Genomic DNA, 22653 nt, shown 5'->3' with positions numbered 1-22653 from the left:
GTTTTGATTTATTTTTGATTTCTCCTGCTTGGAGAGAACAGCAGCAGTTGTAGTGATTGCTGCGGTACCAGAATCTGTTACTATATTACCGGTATCATCATTTATTCTATTAGTTGTTGCATCTTCCTAGAGTCAGTTGCTCTCAAAGACAAGGGTATATAACCAGTCCTACAAGTTCAGTGAGTATGCGCTTCAGTTCTACATGGGTGAAAGGAGGACCGCTCACAACATCAACATTTTTTTTTTATCGCTAGTCGATTAAAATTATGTATTGATTTACTGTATTCTAAATGACAACAAACTGCACAAATAGCAGGACCACTCACCCAAATAAAGATACAGAAGGGCTAATCCTTACCTTCCCAATCCATATCATTTTGCAGAGATTTAATAGCATAGCTCTCATAATCACTCGTGTGAGAGACATTTTAAGCTGCCAGGACATTTTCAAAAGGCAAGGCATGAAACAAACATTTGTCACTTTGAAACGTCGTTGCTTTCATCCAGCTACTTAAGGTCGTAAAGGTGCTTCATTACAATTGAGAGTTTAGGAAAGATGTTTAGTGCATATTAGTTTAATTCATTCATATTTCTTGATCTAATTCTTTTCATCTCTGTGCCCAATTTAAAATATTGAAAGTGGTCCCAAAAGACTATTGTGCGGCGACGAGGATATATCACTGAACAAATTGGCGAAAATATTATCTTTCGGTGAGAATCTAGTGGCATGCTGCATTATCTTCAAATTACAATATTTTCACAATTCACCTATAACAGTTGGTGAATAGTAGAAATGTTGTAATCCACCTTAGGGTAAATGATGCGGCGCCTCGTACTAATACAGTTTGATATTGTACATCTGCGTTTTGCAATCACAGATTATCCCTTACTGTAAGAAGTCTTGTGTCTACAATTATTATTCAATATTAAACAGGTTAGCTTCTATCGAGGACTTGTCTAAAGTTAAGATAGAGATACAATCACTTTAGAGAATTTTTTCAGGTTATCATTTTCTGTGATTGAGGGTTATGAGTTGGTGTTTGAATTGGACTGACGAAGACAAAATGACCCTACCTATTGCCATTTTGGATTGACGACAAAATATCCCTAACTACGCATATTTTGAACTCGTTTCACGTATAAAAATGAATTTGTTGGCTTCATTTGATGACTAGATTACAACAAACTTGGTCATGTCTACATTAAATTCATAATTGTGATAGAAATTAAATGAAAATCCTGAGTATTTTGGTACTTAATTTACCTTAGAAACTCTTTTTTTTTTTTCCTTTGGCCTTCATTATGAACCTTGGTTGTGTTTTTCAATCAATTTTCGCTCAGTAAAAAATCCAAAATTTGTAAAGTTTGTAAATGTGTATTCATCATTACTTGTATAGTAAAAAATACTATAATGTGGCAGTATATAAAATCTTGTGTTTAAAATTAATACAATAAATATTTTATATTTTATTTTATTAGGCATAAACATGTAATAATGCTGACAATAAATAACAATAAAAAAGTATATTAATAATAAATAATCTTCATACATTAAAAAAAAAAATCTGTTCATGCAATGAGCAGTTCCATAATATACTAAATTTGGCCTTCAATTCATTCAGAATATATTGTTCCTTTAAATCTAGGAACAAGCAGGAGTCTGTCTATTTTGGGTGCTTATCAGTAATTCCTATCATTTTGGGTACAAAATATGCATAAAAATATTATTTTAATATAGAGTATTGTTTTACCAAAATGGCAGTGAGGTAGAAGCCAGCTACATACATATGTGGACTAATATCTCATGGCATACATTCCTTTATAGTGTTCCACGTTTCCAAGACAATTTCAGCCTGAGGGATTAGAGTGTATTTCAATTACTGAACTTCATTCAGGATGTATTTAATCTATGTATATAATACATGGAGACGTGAAAAAATATCAATTTTTGGGAAGATACGTGTAGATGCATGTGGGAATGTAAGAAGTTACGTACATTGCCATAAACAGATGCAAAACAAGAATGTGTTAAGTACAGCAAAGAATAACAAAACTAAAGTGTGAACTTCAATTTGAGGAAGATGAAAGCTACAGTTATTACAAAAATACGAGTTCATTCTAAAGTAGACAATGTAAATGAACAAATCTATGTCACTTTATGCATTTCCAAATGTTTTATATATTCCACTTCATTTGTTGCCCACAACAGATTTAAATTTGCACATGCTCCAATCTTCCAGCTGACACAAACAAACAACAGTAACAAACAACTGAATCATCAGAAAAACACAAAAACGCCCACAAATGTCACATGGGATAAATCAATCAAATCAGCCACATTAGAGATTTCGTTCCTGCAACTTTAATAGCAGTACATGGACAGCCACTGTAAATATTATTAACAAAATATTGAAAAGTGTGCTAACGACGGCTAGAGTGAAAGGTTATATCTTCTTTCTAACTTGACCACTTGTGCAATGGAGTTTGAATAGTTTTCTGGCAAATCTTTCTGTTTAACCAAAGGGTGCAGCAAAATAAATTCAAATCACATGTTGCCCATACACGCTGTTCAAAATCAAAATTTTGTTTCGCAAAATGTTAATAAATATTCTGAATTTTGCACTAAAGTGTACATGCAATGTACCAACGTATTGTTTTCCAAACAAAAATATATCATTCTACAGTAATATATTACAGCAATAATCAATAGCTAATTATTTTCACACAGCTGTCTGTGCCCTTTGTGGAGTAATCAGTAGAATACAGTGAAAATACAACAATGCTGATGGCACAAATGTCTTTCACAAGAGTTGATGTCAACTTGAATCTGTTATATACCAATAGACCAAAATAATTATGAACTCAAGACCATGATACATATGTACCACATCCAAGGACACAATATTAACATTAATACAGTACTAGCTCAACATCTCAACATGATCTATCCATAGACCTAAGGACTATGAACTATCTAACTCTGGAATTTACAGGCATTAAAAATATATATATCCAGTAATACATTTTATTGTTGTTGGACTGCTATACCTTGAATAAAATTTGAATGGGATATCTATTGTGTCCTCTGAGAACAATATCACTGTGTGTGCCCCCTCCCTTTCCTTTCCTCTCCTCTGCACCCACCACTCTTAAATTATTCAGCTGTTTTGGAAGCCAATCTCCAGATAGGAATACAATATATGTTCTTATTCATTTTTTTTAAACAAATTGCTACCATATTTGCTCTATTAATAAGCACCACATCATTTTTCTATGGTCAAAATAAGTAATATTTTAATGATACAGCCAATGAGATTTTTGTTTATACAGTCATGATTTTGGCTAAGTTGCGGGTAGTTGGATGGCTCCCATAAAATTCTATTGTATTTTGAGGGCAATGTTGAAGTAAAAGAATTAATGTTTAGTTGCATTGTGTATTTAATTAGTCGTTAAAGGGCTGGAGGAGATAACTTAACACCCACTGTCTGTCAATTACTGAGACGTTTGTGCTTCTATTGGTAGATGCACTTCTAATAGAGCAAATATACTAGGTAAAGCATACAATGGGTTGAAAGACAACGTTAGCATCACTTTTATAAACACTTTAAAAATCATGTCTGAATTATTTTGTACATCAATGAGTTTATATAAATGAAGAAGAATTAAAAATGAAATGAGAATATCACACTGTTTAACCATTCGTTATAAAGGTTTGTACCTTTAGTAGGAAATGCACCAGATCGTAACATAGCAATCATACAATAACTTAAGTAAGAACATGCATGTCTCGCATAATATCTTCTTGTTGTTGCTGTTGTTGTTGTGTTGACAACCGATGATGTGCAAACTGTTTGCCTCGTTTCCACCTCCTATATGCTAGGAATGCACCCACAGTGTACAGTATCAAACACACATAGCCAAGAATCTGTAAAATAAACAAGTTATTTGGATTATAAAATAAAGCAGTTTATATGTCCTTTTTGACTCCCGTGTGCGAAGCACAAAAAGGGAGTCTTTGCAGTTAGTGTGTGTGTATGTGTGTGTGTGTGTCCGTCTGTTCCACTGATATCTAAAGAACCACTCATTGGATTTTGATGAAACTTGGCACACAGAAGCTCCAAACTAATGCGCAGATTTGATTAGTTTTGGGTAAAAATCTGTGCAATATTAATTACCTAATTTGCATAATGATTAATCAATTTTTTGGCTTTTCCACTGATATCTCAAGTACTAATCATCACATTTCAATAAAACTTGGTGCATAGATGTCATAGGACACTGCACAAACCTGATAGTTTTTAGGGTTATATCAGTATATATTAATTAGCTAATTTGCATAATTAATTAATTTTCAGCTTTTGATATTTCAAGTAGTAATCATCACATTTCAATGACACTTGGTACATAGATGTCATAGGACACTGCACAGACCTGATTGTTTTTAGGGTAATATGAGTACATATTAATTATCTAATTTGCATAATTAATTCTTTTTCAGCTTTTGATATTTCAAGTACTAATCATCATATTTCAATGAGACTTGCTACATAGATCTTCTAGGATTATGCAGACACCTGATTAGTTTTAATTGGATATTAATTACCTAATTTGCATAATGTTCCACTGATATATAAAGAACCATAAATTGGATTTTAATGAAACTTTTAAAGAGAACTATGCAGAAACCCAATTAGTTTTTGGTAAATATTTATGCTTAATAATCACCTAATTAACATAATTAATTAACACTGATATCTCAATTACTGATCATCACATTTGAATAAAATTTGGTACATAAATGCTCTAGAACAATAGACAGGCCTGATTAATTTTGGGTTAAAATTTGTTCATATTAATTCTCTAATTAGCATAATAATTCATAATTTTTTTGTTCTGTTCATATTAGTTTTACATAATTTAATAACTAATTTACATAATTAGTTTTCAGCTTTTCCATCAATATCTCATGTACTAGTAATTTTGAATTAATTTTTAATGTGTCTTCAATACTTTCAGCACGAGAGTTCTTTCTTAAGCTTTCTTTGATTTTTTAAGAACTGGCAAAATAATGAATTTTGAGAATTAGAGATTTGATTTTCACTCACCACCCCAGTTGGTAGCTGCACTGCTGTCCAATTAGCAAATTGCTTTTGATAGATAACGCAGGCTGAGCCAATCAGAGATGCAGCAATTAAATATAGAAATGACATTGAGCAGGACAGAATAAAATCCTGGAAGACAAAATAAAAAATGCTTTTTGTTATTCAACAGTATAAACCAGGGGTATATTAATAGGTTACATGTGATTCAATCCATGCATATAGAGAATTTGATATGTTTTAAGAAAATATTGTAAAGTAATGCACACATGAACAGATTTTCCTCCAAGAGACCAACAAATACAATGTAACAGGTAAATAAACATTGTTGTAACTCATTAATGGCATTTAATTCACAAAATGAATAAATCTATTTGAGCTCTATGAAGGAGGAAATCAAATCAAATATCAAAGCCATCTGGTTGGTGATTTTCAAGAAGTCAAATATCATTTTCAACAAAAAAATGACAAAAGTCTTTTCTGAAAAAGGAAAGTATTGCCATAAATTTAAAGTCAAGACATTTCAGAACAGTTAAATCAAACACTGCCTCTGATCATGACATTTTCCAGGCAGAATGTTTATGTTTTCATACACTCCAGCAAAAACCATATGCCTCTGGGACAAGATTTTGGCAGTCACAGTAACACAGTAAACGTGAATTCCAAAGGAACCATATACACACAGAACTACAGTGTTCATCACTCAGATAAATGTAGACATGATGACATGAACATACTGAAATACGAATCTAGACAATTCTCTAGATTGATTTAGGACTCAGTGTATGGATATAAATGTAGATAATTATATACATGTAAGACTTGACTGATATAAAAATTATACAGATACAACAGCCACGAGTGAACAACACACAGCAGATCTTATCATTTTAAATGCCTTCAAGTAACAGTACTAGTTAACCCACGCTTACATCCAGATGGATGTACATTAATTTAACTGATTCCTGATTCAGGAATTAACATCTAAACCCTCAAGTTGTATTCATAAATTATGGATATATTGAAAAATACACAAATTGCAAAGGAAATCAGAAAAATGGTTTGGGTAGTCTTTGTCTACGAAGAAGCCATTACAGACTGTAAAATTGTCTTGGGTATATTATCAGATTGAATTGAGGCACTTAGAATGAGATAGATAATCCTTGAGTGTCGTCTAAGCACATTTTGTGAATCGATTTAAGCGCAGTATCAATCTGACGTCCTAATTACTTTCCTAACTATTCCAGATTCTGTGATGATGTACATGATATTTTACACACATTTTCACAACGTGTGTTGAATTTACCGTAAATGTATATTATCATGACATTTAGCAGTCAAGAGATAAAAAGTATCGATGATCAAAGACATAAATAAATGAAATAGTACATAAAAAACAGAAATAAACAGTCAACCAAAAAATTGCTTATCATCTGCAGTGTTCATATTTAGTGGTTAATTGCTATATTATGCCCCCCCCCCCCCCCCCCCGTAAGAAACGCTGGTGAGAACGAGCACAACTTGCGCTGACATAAGTATTTCTAACAAGAACACGCCTAACTCTGAGTAAACTGGAAATATGATAATATTAATGATGAAGTAAATCCTAAAAAACAGCTGGGCACTCAGTGATGGATGACACATTTTATTACCCTGCTTGCATCATCATTAGATGAACAGAAAGGTATGTAAAAAGAAAATGTCTGTCATTGTCGCTGTCATTATTGACTCTGGTGTAACCTTTTTTTTCATTGTGGTTCCAATAACTCATTATGGCAAACAGTTTATTTCCACTGTTTTTCAAAGTTGGGATATAGTATTAATCAGTGTGGGATCTCAGCCAAATGTTGGCATGTCTTGCTATCGTATCCCATTTGAGATCTTGACATAAAATACAATAAAGTCAAAAACATGTAATAATAAAAAAAATGAAAATAAAAGGAAATACTAAAAATACTGTAAATGAATGAAATAAATACACATCTCACAATAAGAGATAAATGAATAATTGTAATATAATGTAAATAAATGTAAATCTGTGTTTTGTGGGTTTTTTTTTTTTGAGGCAGCTGGTACTGAAGTTATTGTTTGATTTTTTGCTCCCTAAGCAGAAAGCAAATATAAATGTGTTTTGAAACGTCTTTAATTATGTGATCATTTTTATTATTTAATATGTTTATTAATGTCTCTCCATACATTTTATGTTTAGTAAAAAGGCTGGTTCTCTCTTTATCATATAGCTGGCATGTGAAAAGGAAATGTTTCTCATCTTCAATTTCTCCAAGATCACAGACAGGGCATATTCTATCAGAGATGGAGATGTTTTTGTATCTGCCTGATTCAATCTGTAAACGGTGGGCACTTATTCTAAGTTTAGTCATTGCAGCACGATATAGTGGATTTTTAATTATTTGGAGGTATTTCTCAAAAGAAAAATCAGTTTTTATTTCTCTGTATGTGAAATTATTTTAATGATTCAGTACACGGCAAAAGTGATTATTGGTTTATATGCACTTCTATTGAAGATGTGTTTCTAATAGAGCAAAAACGGTATGTAGTTTAAATTATTTTTCAAGCCAAAAATTATGATCTATACATTTTTGTAGAGATATATTGCTATACTATTTGGAAAGTTGAATGCAATTCATATTATTCTATAATTTTGTGACCTCAAGATTAATACTGTACATATTTCAGGGCTCTGTCACCTATCGCTCACTTCCCAGCTGCTGCTGTATTGTCCAACTAATAATTATTTTGTAAACTGTAGGCATTAATCTGCGATTCAGCCAATGACAGAGAGAGAAATCTAGGTCAGGGGAAGCTTCATGATCTCAAGATTTTCCCCTTACGTCACAAACCACGTGTCCAAGGTAATAAGGCGGCGCCATATTAGCTACCAAGTCAGTCTGGTTCCTCCGGGTTGGCAATGTTGCCAGCCGGGGAATGACGATCGGTTATGGATCGCGTCCTGGGGTTTGCTTCCTGGCGAGAGACTCGATTTGTGTCTTTATCCTGACTTCATTGTCCATAAAGGCAACACACCCGTCCGAGAAGGACAGGGACCCTAGTTCAGCCCGAGGCCTACCTGAGGCGAGGGCGAGTAGGAAGACTGTTTTCCACGTCAAAGGATTGAGTGGAGCTGATCGGAGAGGCTCAAAGTTGCTTAGAGCGGCCAACACAACCGATAGGTTCCAATTGGTTGGTTCCCTCGTTCGAGATCTACAGTGTACGCCTCTGATTCAACAGTAAACAGTCTCCTAATGATAAGGACAAGAGGCTAGCCTAGTCCCCAGAGAATTCCAATGGTGGGTGACAAGGCTGATCTATAGCCAACAATTGCCAAAAGGACAAGTCCATTTCGTCCAAACGATGGACGAAATGTCTGGCCAACAGAGGGATGGCATGATCTCCCTTCCACTAGACCAATCAGTGTACGCACGTCATTTTGAGGCGTAGGCTGTGTTGGTGGGATCCCCATTCGCGCTAGCCAGGACTTTGGAAGCCCACTCAGAAAAATTTGAGTGAGTCAACTAAGAGCCTCGATGCGTGTAAGGGGTTGGGACAGCAGATCCGGAGGTCTGGAAGCACCCCTGGTGTTTCAACTAACATTTCCAACAGTAATGGAAACCAGACCTTGTTTGGCCCATTGGGCACCACCCGCGTCAAAGTGCAGATGCGCTCCTGTCAAAGTTTCTCCAGTACCCGGTGAATAGCGGGAAGGGAGGAAAGGCGTACATGTTCATGTGGGTCTACGGGGTCGACAAAGTTTCCCTGGCCCAGGCGCCTGAAGTCAGCAGCAGTGTTGTCGGGAGCTTAGCATTCCGGGGTGTGGTGAATAGGTCTAACCTTGGACTTTCGAAACAATCTGGAGGCTACCCATTGGGGTATCCACCACTCCACGTTCTAGAAATGGAGCCGCCACGAGAGGCCGACCGCTTGACTGTTTCTCGCCCCTGGAAGGTGGTGTGCAGCTAGCTCCACATGTATTCCAGGTACCAAAGGCGAATTTGCTCCACTAGGACTGACAATGATGGGAATCTGGTCCCCCCTCCTTGTCGCTATAGGAGACCACCGCTGTGTTGTCCGCGTGAAGCATGACTCTGTGGTCTCAAACCATGGGTAGAAAGGTGAATCCATGCTAAGCGCACTTCTTTCAGTTTGAGCCACTAGGACCGATGTTCCCCCTCACCCCACGGCGTGGCTCACAGAGTCATTACGAAGAACAGACTAAGGGGCCATCCGAGGTTGCACCCGCAGTGAAGGCCGGGCATGTCGCGTCTGTGAGTCCTCAAAGGAGGAGTGACTCATAGTGGGGGCAAGACTCGGGAAAACAAAATTAATCCCTTATCGCTGGGTCCAACAGATAATCCCTGGCTGGCAGAATGCAGGGGCAAAATGTCAATGTACAAATCCCTGCCATGTCTAGTCCCCTCCGAAATCGGAGGCCTGGCCTTGTACACTTGGACACATATAGCATGCCTTATAAGGAAACATTCAATTACAGAGTGTGCTTTTTTCTCAAATCTTGGGAAGGTTAAATCATGCGATGTAATTTAATCTACTATTTAGAATGCGACTGTCATGGTGTCTAATTCACATTTACCATACTTACAGTTAAAAATAGCAAAGTAACCATGGTAACTACAGAGTTTAAATTCTACTTAATGGTTTCTTCAGAAGATAATCAACTAATAACAGCATTTGGAAACACATCTCATATGAGAGGGTACAAGTATATGCAGTAAATTTCTCTTCTAGATTTGACTTATTTATTATTAGACTTTGCTTTTTAGCGACATTGTTTTTAGAGTCTGTCCATTACAATTTAACACAAAGAAGTGGGTTCTGTTAACTGTGAGCTTTAACGAAAAATAATGTAAAAGCAAGTTATTTCACTGGTAGAAAGCCTGGAATGCAGTGCTCTTTCCTTTCCTATTTTCCTTTAAATTTTCGCATTTATTCATTCATTCAAACACACCTGTATATCCCAAATTATTGCAGCCCTGCCTCTCATGAAAAGTTTATTGAACATCATTCACAGAAACTGTTCAAAGACAAATATATGCTTCATTTTTTTTTCATCCACAGAAATTGAGAAATTACAAAACTAGTAGTGTATTGCTATTAAACTTTACAAAATGTATTCGTTTTAATCTATGTGTGGTGTATTTTGGGCAACAGGCCTTGTACTACAAATAATCACGATTTTCAAATAAATTGTCAGAAATTCGGCAAATCAGAAAACTGAAAAATTTGATATTAGCAAACATGTCATTGAGATCAGAGAGTCACCAAAACTATCACGAAATGTTGTCCTCATGAATGTTGTCAAATTATATTTCAAAAAATGTTAATTTAATGATATATACAAACTGGTGCCTTTAAAATTTCAAGCCAGACATCAATTTAAAATGATAAACTGTCAAAATATTGGTGATGAAAATATTGATCTGGTTATAAGTCCGGATTTATATAATTATAGTTTTATACACAAATTTATGTTAATTTATAAATTACAAAACTGGGTGATTTATATGAAATGATGAAATTCAATCTCGTAAAAGCCATGGACAATAATTTCACATCCAACAAATCAGCTGAATAGCCAAATGATCTTTATAGGCAATACAGCGGGCACTATAAATTACCCAGAAGTCTCTATGATTTACACAGCATGATAAATTACCCAGAAGCCTCTATGAATAGTACCTTGAATGTTACTTTCATTAAAACCTTTTGAAACTTATCAAATTGAATAAGGTCTTTTTGAACTTTTTGTGTGCAAATGGTGATAAAAATGTCCATTTATTCTCTCAGTGTGTTAACTGAATAGCCAAGTGATCTTGATGAGAAATACACAGGGCACTATAAAATACCCAGAAGCTTCTATGATTTACACAGCACTATAAATTACCCAGAAGCCTCTATGATTAGCATCTTGGATGTTTCTTTCATTAAAACCCTTTGAACCCTATCAAATTTATATGTCTTTTAGAATTTCTTTTTTTTTTTGCAAGACGTGATATAAAAATGCCTATTTAATCTCTCAGTGCAATAACCTCAGGTTTTATCCAATCACTAAGCTACCTGCTTTTTAGACAGTTATTCCCTAATTCAGACAGGTGAAGAATGTCAATTGAAATTTTCAAAACCTTGTCGTTTAATTCAACAAATAATCATGAGAATAAACAGACTTTGGCATCTGATTACTAGCACTGTGGCTGACAGTAATTCAGTAAAGAAGTGAATGCATGTACATTGGAACACTATTCTAAATCACCAGCAAAAGAAATTCAAGCACATATGATGAATTGGAAAGCCAAAATGAGTTACGACAAACAATAGGTGATTTTCCGTTCACTGCAAGCTCTTGCGTAATGTGTTAAAAACAATTTGAATTTAGGTTTCCCTTTTATATCTACCCCAGTAGTTCACTATCAAAATGTTTCTGAGTTCTCTGAGTTTCAGAGAGAAATATGGTGTTGAGATTCCCTTAGTTTATCAAAATTGACCATCATTAGAGGCATGGAAATCACCCAAATTGTGTTTGTTGAATCCCTTGCGATATTTTGACATGTGACAGATTGAGGAGGGTATTACGTTTTTGAGGGAAAATAAAATTACAAAATTAGTTGCGTCGTCATTGACTTTTACAATGAAGAAACAGAAATGGTCACAAAAAATATGCACATTTTATTACAATATTAATTAATTACATACAACTGGAATTTATGAGGTTAAAAATATTAGAGTCTGTTGGAACACAGTCAAAGTCAAATCTTCTTCATTATCTCCACTGATGAATGTGTTGGATCGTACGCCTCAATGAAAAGCACTTTCCGCCATGATGTATTCTTGCATGATTTGACCTGCAACATTGACTTTTGACCTAATGGGTCAAGTCTGTTATTAACCAATCAGAATGCTGTGTTGTACCGATGCAATTCTTCGGAAATTCTCGAAGACTTTCTGGTAACGCAATGCGGAAGTGAATTATTGATGTCGAAGTCTGATCTGTTGGAATTGATTTCAGCGAATAAACTGCATGTTTTTTTCAAAAAACTGGTAACTAGCAATTTTTGACAGGTTTACTGAATATGGCATGAAATATTTACCGCATTTTACTTTTATTAACAGGTCATTGTCATTGTAGTCTACGCATTCACAACATATTCACGGTGGTTGATATTTACGCTGTATCATATAAAAATGATTAAAATTCATTAACCAATGATCGAAGACCAAGTTTTAAATTACCGGTAGTGTTATTTTGAAGGGGTGGGCGCTTTGCCGAAAGTGGGGGGGGGGGGTGCTTGATCGGGCAAGGCCGCTAACGAGGTCCAGTACAGTATATTGGAACATACACACATATAAAAAACTACATTTGACTGAGATTATCAACCCCGACAACTGATTTAATTCATTCAGAATATAAAACCTGAATAAACACATTTTTGGAAAATGTTGTAAGATTAATTAATGGGTTCTTCTTACAGTTTAACATTAAACTTTCCACTACCAGTTCCCTCGTTTCATCACAAAATCACAAAATAGTCTTTATTTATAATCTCACTTTCCTTCAGAAGATTGGGACCAAATTTTTTGATTAAAAACTGAAAATTGACTCAAAAATATTGAAGAATATAATAAAAAAAAGGGCAGAAAAACATGGGCGAGAAAGTCTGGTGGTGAAAAGGTTAAAAAGAAATCTAATCAGACATTAATTGAGTCCATATCTACCATACATGTATCTCAGAAGATATACTAGTATATCCGCATTGAGGCACATCTGTTCACTAGGATGGAAGATGGGTGGAATATACATGTAGCAAAGAAAAAATAACTAAATCCTCCATGTTGTGTTCTTCTTAACTGCTAATGTTCATTTGAAAACAGTGACATACCCCCACAGAGAGCTGCGAACTCTCCTAGTGTGCCCTCTGATTATTACCAGCCTATGTGTACCTACTTCACATTTTCAACCCTCAAGTATCCAATAAATTTGCATCCAAATACATATATAATAATTTTTTTTTTATTAAAATGTTTGCTGCTTAGCATTGACATATTTTTATTCTCAAGTAATCAATTAAATTAACATAGTTGATTTATTAACAATGATGATTTTAAAAATTAAAAAACATTTTAAAATGGTTAATGGCATTAAACACAGACTGTGTGAATTGAGGATATCTCATTAAACAACAAAATTGGATCCGAATTGCGTTCATAGAAATGACATCTTCTCTGTCTTGTTGATCATAATTTGTTGTGATCATTATCTCAAGAGAATGACAAGGTCAAAGGGCAATGAATAATTTATGCAACAAGTATATTTGGAATGAAAATCCATCTGTATTTATTGACAAGTTGAAAAATAATGTTTTCTAAGTATGATATAAACAGCTATGTACTAGAATACAAGTGGGAGGGAATGAGGGTGATTTATCATTTTCTTTGAAATGAGCATAGAGTCCCTGAGGACAACCTCCGTGAATAATTCTGTAAGAGGATATAGACAATGAAAGATCAGTGAATATATCATGACAAAACGTAATGCATCCATCTTTTCTGACTCTGTGAAATTATCTTTATTTGTCCCGAAGCACCGATAGATCATTAAAGCATTCATGATAATGAGGTTATTACACGACAACCGAGTTTTACTCGTGATCTTGGTATTTTGACTGGTCGCTTCGACTCAAAATTCCATTCATAAATACAATGCGATATCACAGGAATTGTTTTTTAATTATCTTTGAGTAATTCAGCTTAGACCATCACAAGATCATACATGTAGGATACTTACTACAGAGCATGTGAGCAGAAAAATGTTTACATATGCAAATCGTTTTGAACAATTTATGCAAAGTATTTATTTTGGAAATGCATTAGGTTTTAATCTGTTTTTCATCTAAACCAATAACACATGTTGCTGATTCACGCTACTGATCCACCAACGACGCAATAGAAACAAATATATTATGAGTGACCTTCAAAAATATCTTACTATCCATGTAGTTGTGGAATTTGTAATTTGGTAAAATAAATTTCACATTCTAGTATGAACAAAATAAGAAAATCAGGTGGTACAACAGTTTAGTTTGTGTCTTCAGAAACACTTTTTATATGTATTTTTAGTTTTATGTCAACAGACATGAATAATTACCAGTTGAAGCCACAGGGGAGGATTGGTGCAAGTCTGGTGACGTCTCAGTGTCCGCTGATGTCAATCTGAGAGAAAATATTGTAGGATTATATATTTACCACATAGCAGTGTTGACAGAGGAACTAGTTTATTGCTGAAATATCACCAAATACAAATACATCATTGCGCGGGCCTCAGATGCTAATTTTTTGACGGCATGGTTCTCTATGGTCATTTGATTTTTTTTAATTTCAACCGATTTTTTTGGAAGAACTGAATAATAATTCAGAAAATACAAACATGAGCTTGCCAAAATAAACAATTGTTACCATAATATGTAGTTATCGGTCAGTATATGGGCCAAGGAGATCAAAACAACCTTCAGGCAACATGTACAATGAAACAAGACAGCTGATGAAGCTTGGCTGTTTGGGATGCACATTTCGCAAACAATCTGTACCACAGTACAGGAAAGAATTTCTGTGTGCAGAGTGAATTGAAGATTTGATGTTGGATATATTTAAAATAACATAGTTGAACATATCCTGCTAAGTGATCATAAATCTGCTATTTTTGAGTTGGACAAAATGGATTCTAGCCATCTTATCCAGAGTACTGAAGTTGATTTGTTGAAAAACATTTTTGATCAAAAATTACAAAAATATTTATTTATTTTTAAATTAGAAAACTGAAGATATGAAATAAACAATCTGAGAAAGGTCCACCTGGGGTAGCAATAAACAAAAGCAATTGGACTTGGTTTTCAAAAAGATGACAAAAATATAATTGTTTAAACCAAAAATGATGAAAATATTAAAATTGAAGATATCATCATCAAATGAACAAATCTGGGAGAGGTCCACCCAATTTACTTATACATGTATATTCAATATCAAAGCAATCAAATCAAATCCTACTAATGCAGCAAATATTGTATACAAACCTAACAGTAATTTGTAGATACTAACTGTTTAACATGATCTATATGCAAGTCACATGCTTTTAGATCATATATATATGGTAGTAATATTATAGTAAGTAATACCTTTATTGCAATTGAATCTACTTTAGGATATTGATGTGAAGGAACAATACAGTTTAAATATATAAAAATAACAAAAACAAACATTGAAATGATATTTATAGAAATATATATAAAATGTGTATCTAATGCATGTAAAAATGTCTGTGGTATTATTATTTTGTGGTTTTAACAGGCAGCTGATAGAGCGTTTTTAATACTCTCCTTTGAAGCAATTATGGACATATTTTGATAACTCACTTAGTGTTTCCTTGTCCTTATTTCCCAGAATGTATGTTAATTTTTCTTCATCTATTCTGTTGTTTAGAGGAATTTTAAGCTTATTTATGAATATGTTTCTTTCATGTTTGTAAAGAAGGCATTTCAGAGAAAATCTGCCTCATCTTTAATGTCTTGATTTTACAAACATACGTCAGATGGCCATAGCGTGTCATTGTTTACAAACAAGCGCCTACTCATGAGCCTTTGCGTTTTTAGCGTGTGTTGTTATCGTCGCTTGGGACTCAATTCCTGCGCATGCGGAAGTGACGACCCTCCCGCTTTAAATCTGCCCCTTTCAATTTGTAGGATATGCGGACTAATTCTTAATTTAGTTATATGGGCCAATGATGGAAATCAATCCTTATCTGGTCAGTACAAGTACATAAGGCTGGAAGGATACGGGTTAACTCTTTCACCACCAGACTTTCTCGACCAAACTTGTTTAAACTTTCTTCTTATATTCTACAATATTTCTGGAAATGAACTTTAATTTTAAAGCCAACAGACAATATTTGGCTATTTTAGTCCCAATCTTCTGAAGGAAAGTGCTGACTATAAACGGAACTATTTTGTGAATTTGTGATGATGAAAAGAACGAACTGGTGATGAAATGGTTAAGACAAGATTATTTTGCAGAAACTCATGAATAAGAAATACTCACAAAGAGATGCCAGTTGATGGGCAATCTTCTCGATAATCCAGTGGAATGAACAAATATCAGAACTGTAGTCGCGAGTAACGAGGACACCGATGTAAATACAAAGAATCGCAATCTACCAGAGAACGGTAGTGATAAGTAGTGCCATCCATTGTAACTTGTCGTAACTACACACACTAAGGCCGCAATTGTAAACATCTGTCAACAAAACATTCAAAATAAAAGTTGAAAATTAATTCATTGTATGTTCCCACATCTTGTTAATGACATCATCCTTATATCAATTAATGTGAATGCTAAATCTTTTGAAAGATATAAAAAAAAAAGTAAATTATTCTTCAATGTAAGGACACAAAAATATACAAGCCATGCATGGCACAGTCCCCGTTAGTTATCAAATTTAAGATATATAGTTTTGTATAGTAATATAGCTGGAATATAACCATGTCAGGAATGTGATTTTTTAACATTAAAATGATTGACATTTGTATCTGATCGTCAAACAAGTACTTGTCCATATTGAGAGATATTGCTCTGGAACAGCATTCAAAATCAGCCATTTTGAATACATGTATATATATAACATGATGTTTAACGAATATATAAAATTTGAATATAATCAGTCAAAGCATTTAAGAGATATGGCTCTAGAAGCCCAATCATTAAAACAAAATGGCCGCTAGTCGGCCATTTTGAATCCAATCTGAAAAATAAAATGACGTGCATCGGGAACCTGTAATGTCTAATGTTTGTACCAAGTTTGAACGAAATCCATCCATAAATGCCAGAAATGCTTGATATTTGATGATTTGTTAGCACAAAAATGACCACCATTCGGCCATTTTGAATAGGATCGTCAAACCAATATATCTGTTTATCTATGACATGATGTATAATGAATATTTAAAATTTGAACATAATCAGTCAAAACAAGTCGGAGATATGGGTCTAGAAGCCCATTCATTAAAGCAAAATGGCCACCAGACAGCCATTTTGAATCCGATCTGAAAAATAAACAATGTGCATAGGAACCTCTAATGTCTAATATATGTACCAAGTTTGAACAAAATCCATCCATAAATGCCAGACGCACACACACACACACGCACACACGGAGGTCAAAACATAAAGCCCCGTTTTCAGACTGCGTCCGAACGGGGACTAAAAATGTATCTATAGAACTGTATTTGCTCTATTAGAAGCACAGCTTCAACAGAAGTGCACATTCTCTCAAAACAGTATTTATTATACTTGATCATTATACTATGAGGTTATTACAAGAATACCTCAAAGTATGCACAAAGACTGTACAATAGGAGTATCGACTCACGTGCAGTGGAGGTCGATGCGACGGTGTACTGCCTGAGTGCATACTTTAAGGTATCCTCATAATAACCTTATTATTATACATCTTTTCCTTTATACAAGGATACATCATGGGAATGCCGAAATTCAAAATGTTTAGAGCAGAATGGAGTCCAGTCAAACCCTGGTGGCAGCCATGTTTGTTTTTATTATTAGAGGATGCTTACGCGCGTAATAATTCCATATTTGGAATTCGCATTTCCTTATATCATAGGATGAAAATACCCCGTAAAATACTGCAAAATTATGGCACGCTGTAACTTATGGCGTTACGATGACAGATGTATAATAATATGATATATTTTGAAGTACAGTACAACCTGTCAAAACCGATCCCTGGATAAACCAACCTACTGTAAGAACCGACCGATTTATGTAGTCCAACGACAGTCAAATTATTGACCCCAACGATGACCGTGACTTGATGCATGGTGATGTGCTAGACATGTTGACAAGATTACAGAACTTCGCGATAAACAAAGACTCCAGTTACTTGACAGATATCCAAAATGTCATAATTCGAACGGAAAACAAAATCGTTGAAAAAGATGTTCTTTAAAGCAGTCAAAACTTTGATGATTTTTTTACATCGTAATTTGATTCATTGACTTAACAGCAAAATCGACTGTCTGCATAAATTATGATAATTACATGTAGCTCACATGAACTTACATTGTGATGTCATTCAAAATGGTCGCCTTCAGTTACGATACGCAGTACTTACCCGGTCTATTCGAACAGTTATTTTAATGTTTATTGATTTCATGTACATGTACATGTACATACCATAATATTCTTGTCTTGTTTGGTAAATTATTTTATTGAAACAATACAATAAATGTAAATACATGTATAATCACCGGAGGCAAACTCCGGTGTCTTTCATTTGTCCCGTGTTTACAGCACATGTAATTGTTGTTGTTTCAATCGAAGTCACGCCCACCCTGAATAAACAGACTCCCTCTGAAAACCGACCATAGATCCCAGTCCCAGTCATGGTCGGTTTTGACAGGTTTTACTGTACCTTTTTTATTCACATGAAGTACATGCTCTTACTAATAGATCAAATACAATATCATACAATCTGTACAAATCAACTGACAATTTTCACTTTTACATATTATTCAGTTTTATACATGTAGATGTTATATGAATCAGCCTTATGTAGGGAAAATGGAGTACAAAACTATATGCCTGTTTTAGGCAGACTTTAACCTTACTGGTTACCTTTTACGTTGTTGTGTAGGTGCTCTTCTTAATAGTCTGAAAATGTTGCTGATTAACCATATAAATTTATTCAAATTTCATGAAGAATGGGGTGGTGCATTTTTTGTCAGTTGATGAAGCATATGAAAAGAATGTTCAATTGTCATCCATTGTTTGGAAAATTAGCATATTCATATTAGCAGCATGTTATATTTATCAGCCAATCACATCACGGTGACCCACTGACCCTGGAGGTCAAATCACTGCAACATTTCCAGACTATTGATAGGACCTATAGAAAAATAGGAAAGTAACCAGGGTAACAGACCTGGACCTCATTCTGGTTCTGATTTTTTTAATTGGTTTATATTGGATCACCAACTGAAGTAAAGGTGTTCTAATTAAATATACTACACAAATTTTCCCGGTCCATTGTGATGAGATACTGATGAGATTGTCAAACAGGGGTAAACCAAAAGAAAACAGCCTAATTAAAAAATAGACCTAGAGTATGTAGCCTTAAAGATATAGGCACTCCCTCTAAAATAAACTCAGTGATAACAAGAAACAAAACATTTTAATATTAACACTGGAGGCAATGACATCTGTTTAAGTTAAAAAATAATGGAGTAGAAAAACATCACAACAGTTTGTATTTTGTTGAAAAAGCATTTCCTTGGTTTATCCCTGGCTGGATATGAGTACAGACTGAAAGGCACTAGTCATCCCCGGGGCTAAAGTGAATCCTGATACATGTACCGGTATATCTAAATGAGTGAAACCACAAGCTACCAACATGCAACAAATCATAATCACAGTAAAACGTTGTTTTTTAATTATACATGTACAGTAAATTGTGGTTAAATTGGTAAATTATAACTAATAATTTAATATTACTTCCATTATATTTTATTTTATATTTTAAGTAACAGGTTTGAGAAAAATGAAATGTACCGGTAATATTCATTACATAATTAAGCTGGACTATTTGCATAATCCGTGTGAATGATTATTAAAGCGTGCTCTTTTTAATTAGACTTTAATGAACCTTAATGAGTATAATTAAACAGTTTGTGCAATCTACATATTAGGTGGGACTAATTAATATCAAACTTGTAATAAACATAAGCATGCACACAAATACATCTATAGAAGTGTACACACATACACTTATAAATATGACTAGTAATCATAATTTATATTTCTATACACCCTAATAAATGTTCACAGATCATTTTCAATTCATGAACATGAATATTGTCGTGCATATACATGTACATCAAGAGTTTAACCCGTTGTTTGTTTGGTCCAAAATTACAATTGAATGCAGAAACAATTGCAACTTGAACAGGGAAAAAATTGGCAATCAAATAGGTTAAAACAATAAAAACTATCTTCATGCATCATGTACTTAAATCATTTAATGTATGGATATTTACAGGTATATACATGTATTTATAACTTAATCCAAACAGTGACTATACATAGATTTGGTTTTATACTCAAGTCACAGTGAAAATTTATAGTTATTAAAATTAATTCTAATCAACTGTCAATCATTTTTCATTTCAGCTTTTGACAATATCAGTTGTAATTTTCCAGAAAAGGTTTCCATTATACTACATTAGATGCAAGTGATCTTATATAAGAAGAGGGGGGCAATTTGTTGAGTGTGCTATTAAAAAAGGTTCATCATGGCATCCCCCTCGACTGAGACATTGTCAATCCCTAAATTTTCCAATTTAAAAATATGTAACCAAAATAATCATGATAAGTAGATTACGATATTTGAGATATTTTAGTTTAAACTGTCAATATAAATATGAATTTTAGAAAGTGATGATTATTATTTGATTGACACTGAGACAATTGATGAATTTACAGATATCTTATTTTTTATAATACCTTCTTAATATCAAATACAGGATGAACTTTAGGCTGCAATAAATAATTAACATTCATAATTGATTAATAGTAAATTATCATAAAGCATACATTGTATTAAACGTAATATGGGAAAGATGGGGTGGATAAGGGAAAACCTAATCCTTTTTACCCATTAAGGACAGTAGCAGTAATGAGGTGAAATCAATAATAATGAGACATTGGGGCATGGAAAATAAAATTATAGTTTTGAAATTTTCTATCCAAAAACTGAAGTAATCAGACTAAAATGGTTTTAGGTTAAAAATGCCAATTACAAAACATTGTTCTCCTGGTATTTCTTTACATTGATTTGTTTTTACATGTAAAGATAAATTATAACAACTCTGCCACTTTTTTTTTTTTTTAAATGTAAGCAGTGTCAATTAATTTGTAAAATTGGTACATAAATTAATTAGATCATCACACACATTTAACACCTGTTTTCAGTTGAGTCCTATGACCAAACATTTGTTCATTAAAAATTCATTATTAATTTAGAATTATAATAATAATAGTTTTATATTGAGATCCAGCACATAAAAAAAAATTTACAAAACATCACAAAAGCATAACAGAAATTAAGAATAGGGTGTCATAAAAACATCAGTAAAGACCCTTTTCTAAAAGTTGCTGTCTCTCAACATGTCAATAGACATGGCTGCCGCAATTCTCACTAGCAGTCAATCTTGTGCGAAAGTCTGCTGCAGACTTAAGCAAAACATCTGAGTTTCAGAAATACTGTAGAATACTTTATTTTCGCTTGGAATTTATTTTCGCTATTTTTGCTGAAGGGATGATTCCGTGAAAATAAAATCCAGCGAATATACTTTTTTTTACTAAAATTCACATTAAACTTATCAGTGAAAATAAATTCCATACAAAACCCCTAAAAAGCCTTTTCAGCAAAAATTTATTCGAGTGAAAATAAAATATTCCACAGTTATCAAGTTGCGACTGACATAAAATATAATATATTATGTTATCTTAAAGTACGACTTTTTAGCTAATCTTACAATCTAAAATTGTTAGGACATTACAGATATATGTACGACAGATCTTTGCTGTGTAAAAATAATATTTATATATGTACTTTTACGGTTTCTAAAAACAAAAGCTCTGTAAACGAAAAGTATTGTTAAATATAATGATAATTGCAATATATCAACTAAATTAGACTTTTCACTGAATATCTAAAATATAATAATAATGTTTTCACTTATTAGTAGTCAATTAATTTTTTAAAATATTCATATATAAATATCTTGCAGAGAAATGATGCTGAAATTCAGTGAAAAACTGAATGAAAAATTGTATCTTTTTAAGGATAGAAATATTGTTCATACTCACAACTTGAAGTAATTTCAGAGCTCCTGGTGCAGTTCGTAGATAACTATAATCCACTCGTACCTTGACATTTTGAGTCGTTATTGGAATCGGGGTGGTCGTTATTTCTCTGATATCAATTCGGGGTGCATCGAAGGCGACGCTTTGATCAACACCTTGATCAGCCATTGTCAGATAAAAAAACACGTCTCAGCGTACTCACGATTCGAATGGCGATTGATGGATCTACACGATGATAATTTTTTCGTGAATTACATGTAAGACTATCAGGTTTCCATTTTTTATATGTGATCCCGTTTACCTGTAGATGCGATTTGTCCCGACAACATGGCTACACTACCGACTAACGTCTCACAACGAAAACCCAGAGTAACGGAAGATGACAGAAATCGTCAGCTAGCTAATTTTTCTCACTTCCGCATCTTAAATTTTGCATATCCGGAATGTAAAGTCGCACGTGATTGGGTAACTTCGATTCAGTTCTCCATCATTGTTCAATCAAAGCTGTTGTTTCATTGAGTTGGTCCTCTCAGGCTCTTCTAGGAGTTAAATATTCAACAAAGTAGATGTTTGGTTTTTGAATGAATGTGGTTTCATGAAT

General features: G+C 33.8%; 1 protein-coding gene across 1 annotated transcript; it reads right to left on the bottom strand.

The window, feature by feature from the left end:
* Positions 1-1458: 1458 nt before the first annotated feature.
* LOC144352021 (CKLF-like MARVEL transmembrane domain-containing protein 4) lies at positions 1459-22478 on the bottom strand. Its single transcript, XM_078009328.2, has 4 exons — positions 22056-22478; positions 16215-16409; positions 5106-5231; positions 1459-3925 (listed from the first exon to the last, which is right to left on the bottom strand). The coding sequence occupies exons 1-4, from the start codon at positions 22218-22220 to the stop codon at positions 3767-3769; spliced, it is 645 nt and encodes a 214-aa protein (XP_077865454.1). The 5' UTR covers positions 22221-22478; the 3' UTR covers positions 1459-3766.
* Between the last annotated feature and the right edge of the window lie 175 nt (positions 22479-22653).

The sequence above is a fragment of the Saccoglossus kowalevskii genome, chromosome 6 (assembly GCF_978046115.1).
Source record: "Saccoglossus kowalevskii chromosome 6, keSacKowa6.1, whole genome shotgun sequence".
Lineage (NCBI taxonomy): Eukaryota > Metazoa > Hemichordata > Enteropneusta > Harrimaniidae > Saccoglossus > Saccoglossus kowalevskii.
The sequence above is the reverse complement of the archived record's forward strand: the minus strand, read 5'-3'. Positions and strand labels throughout refer to the sequence as shown.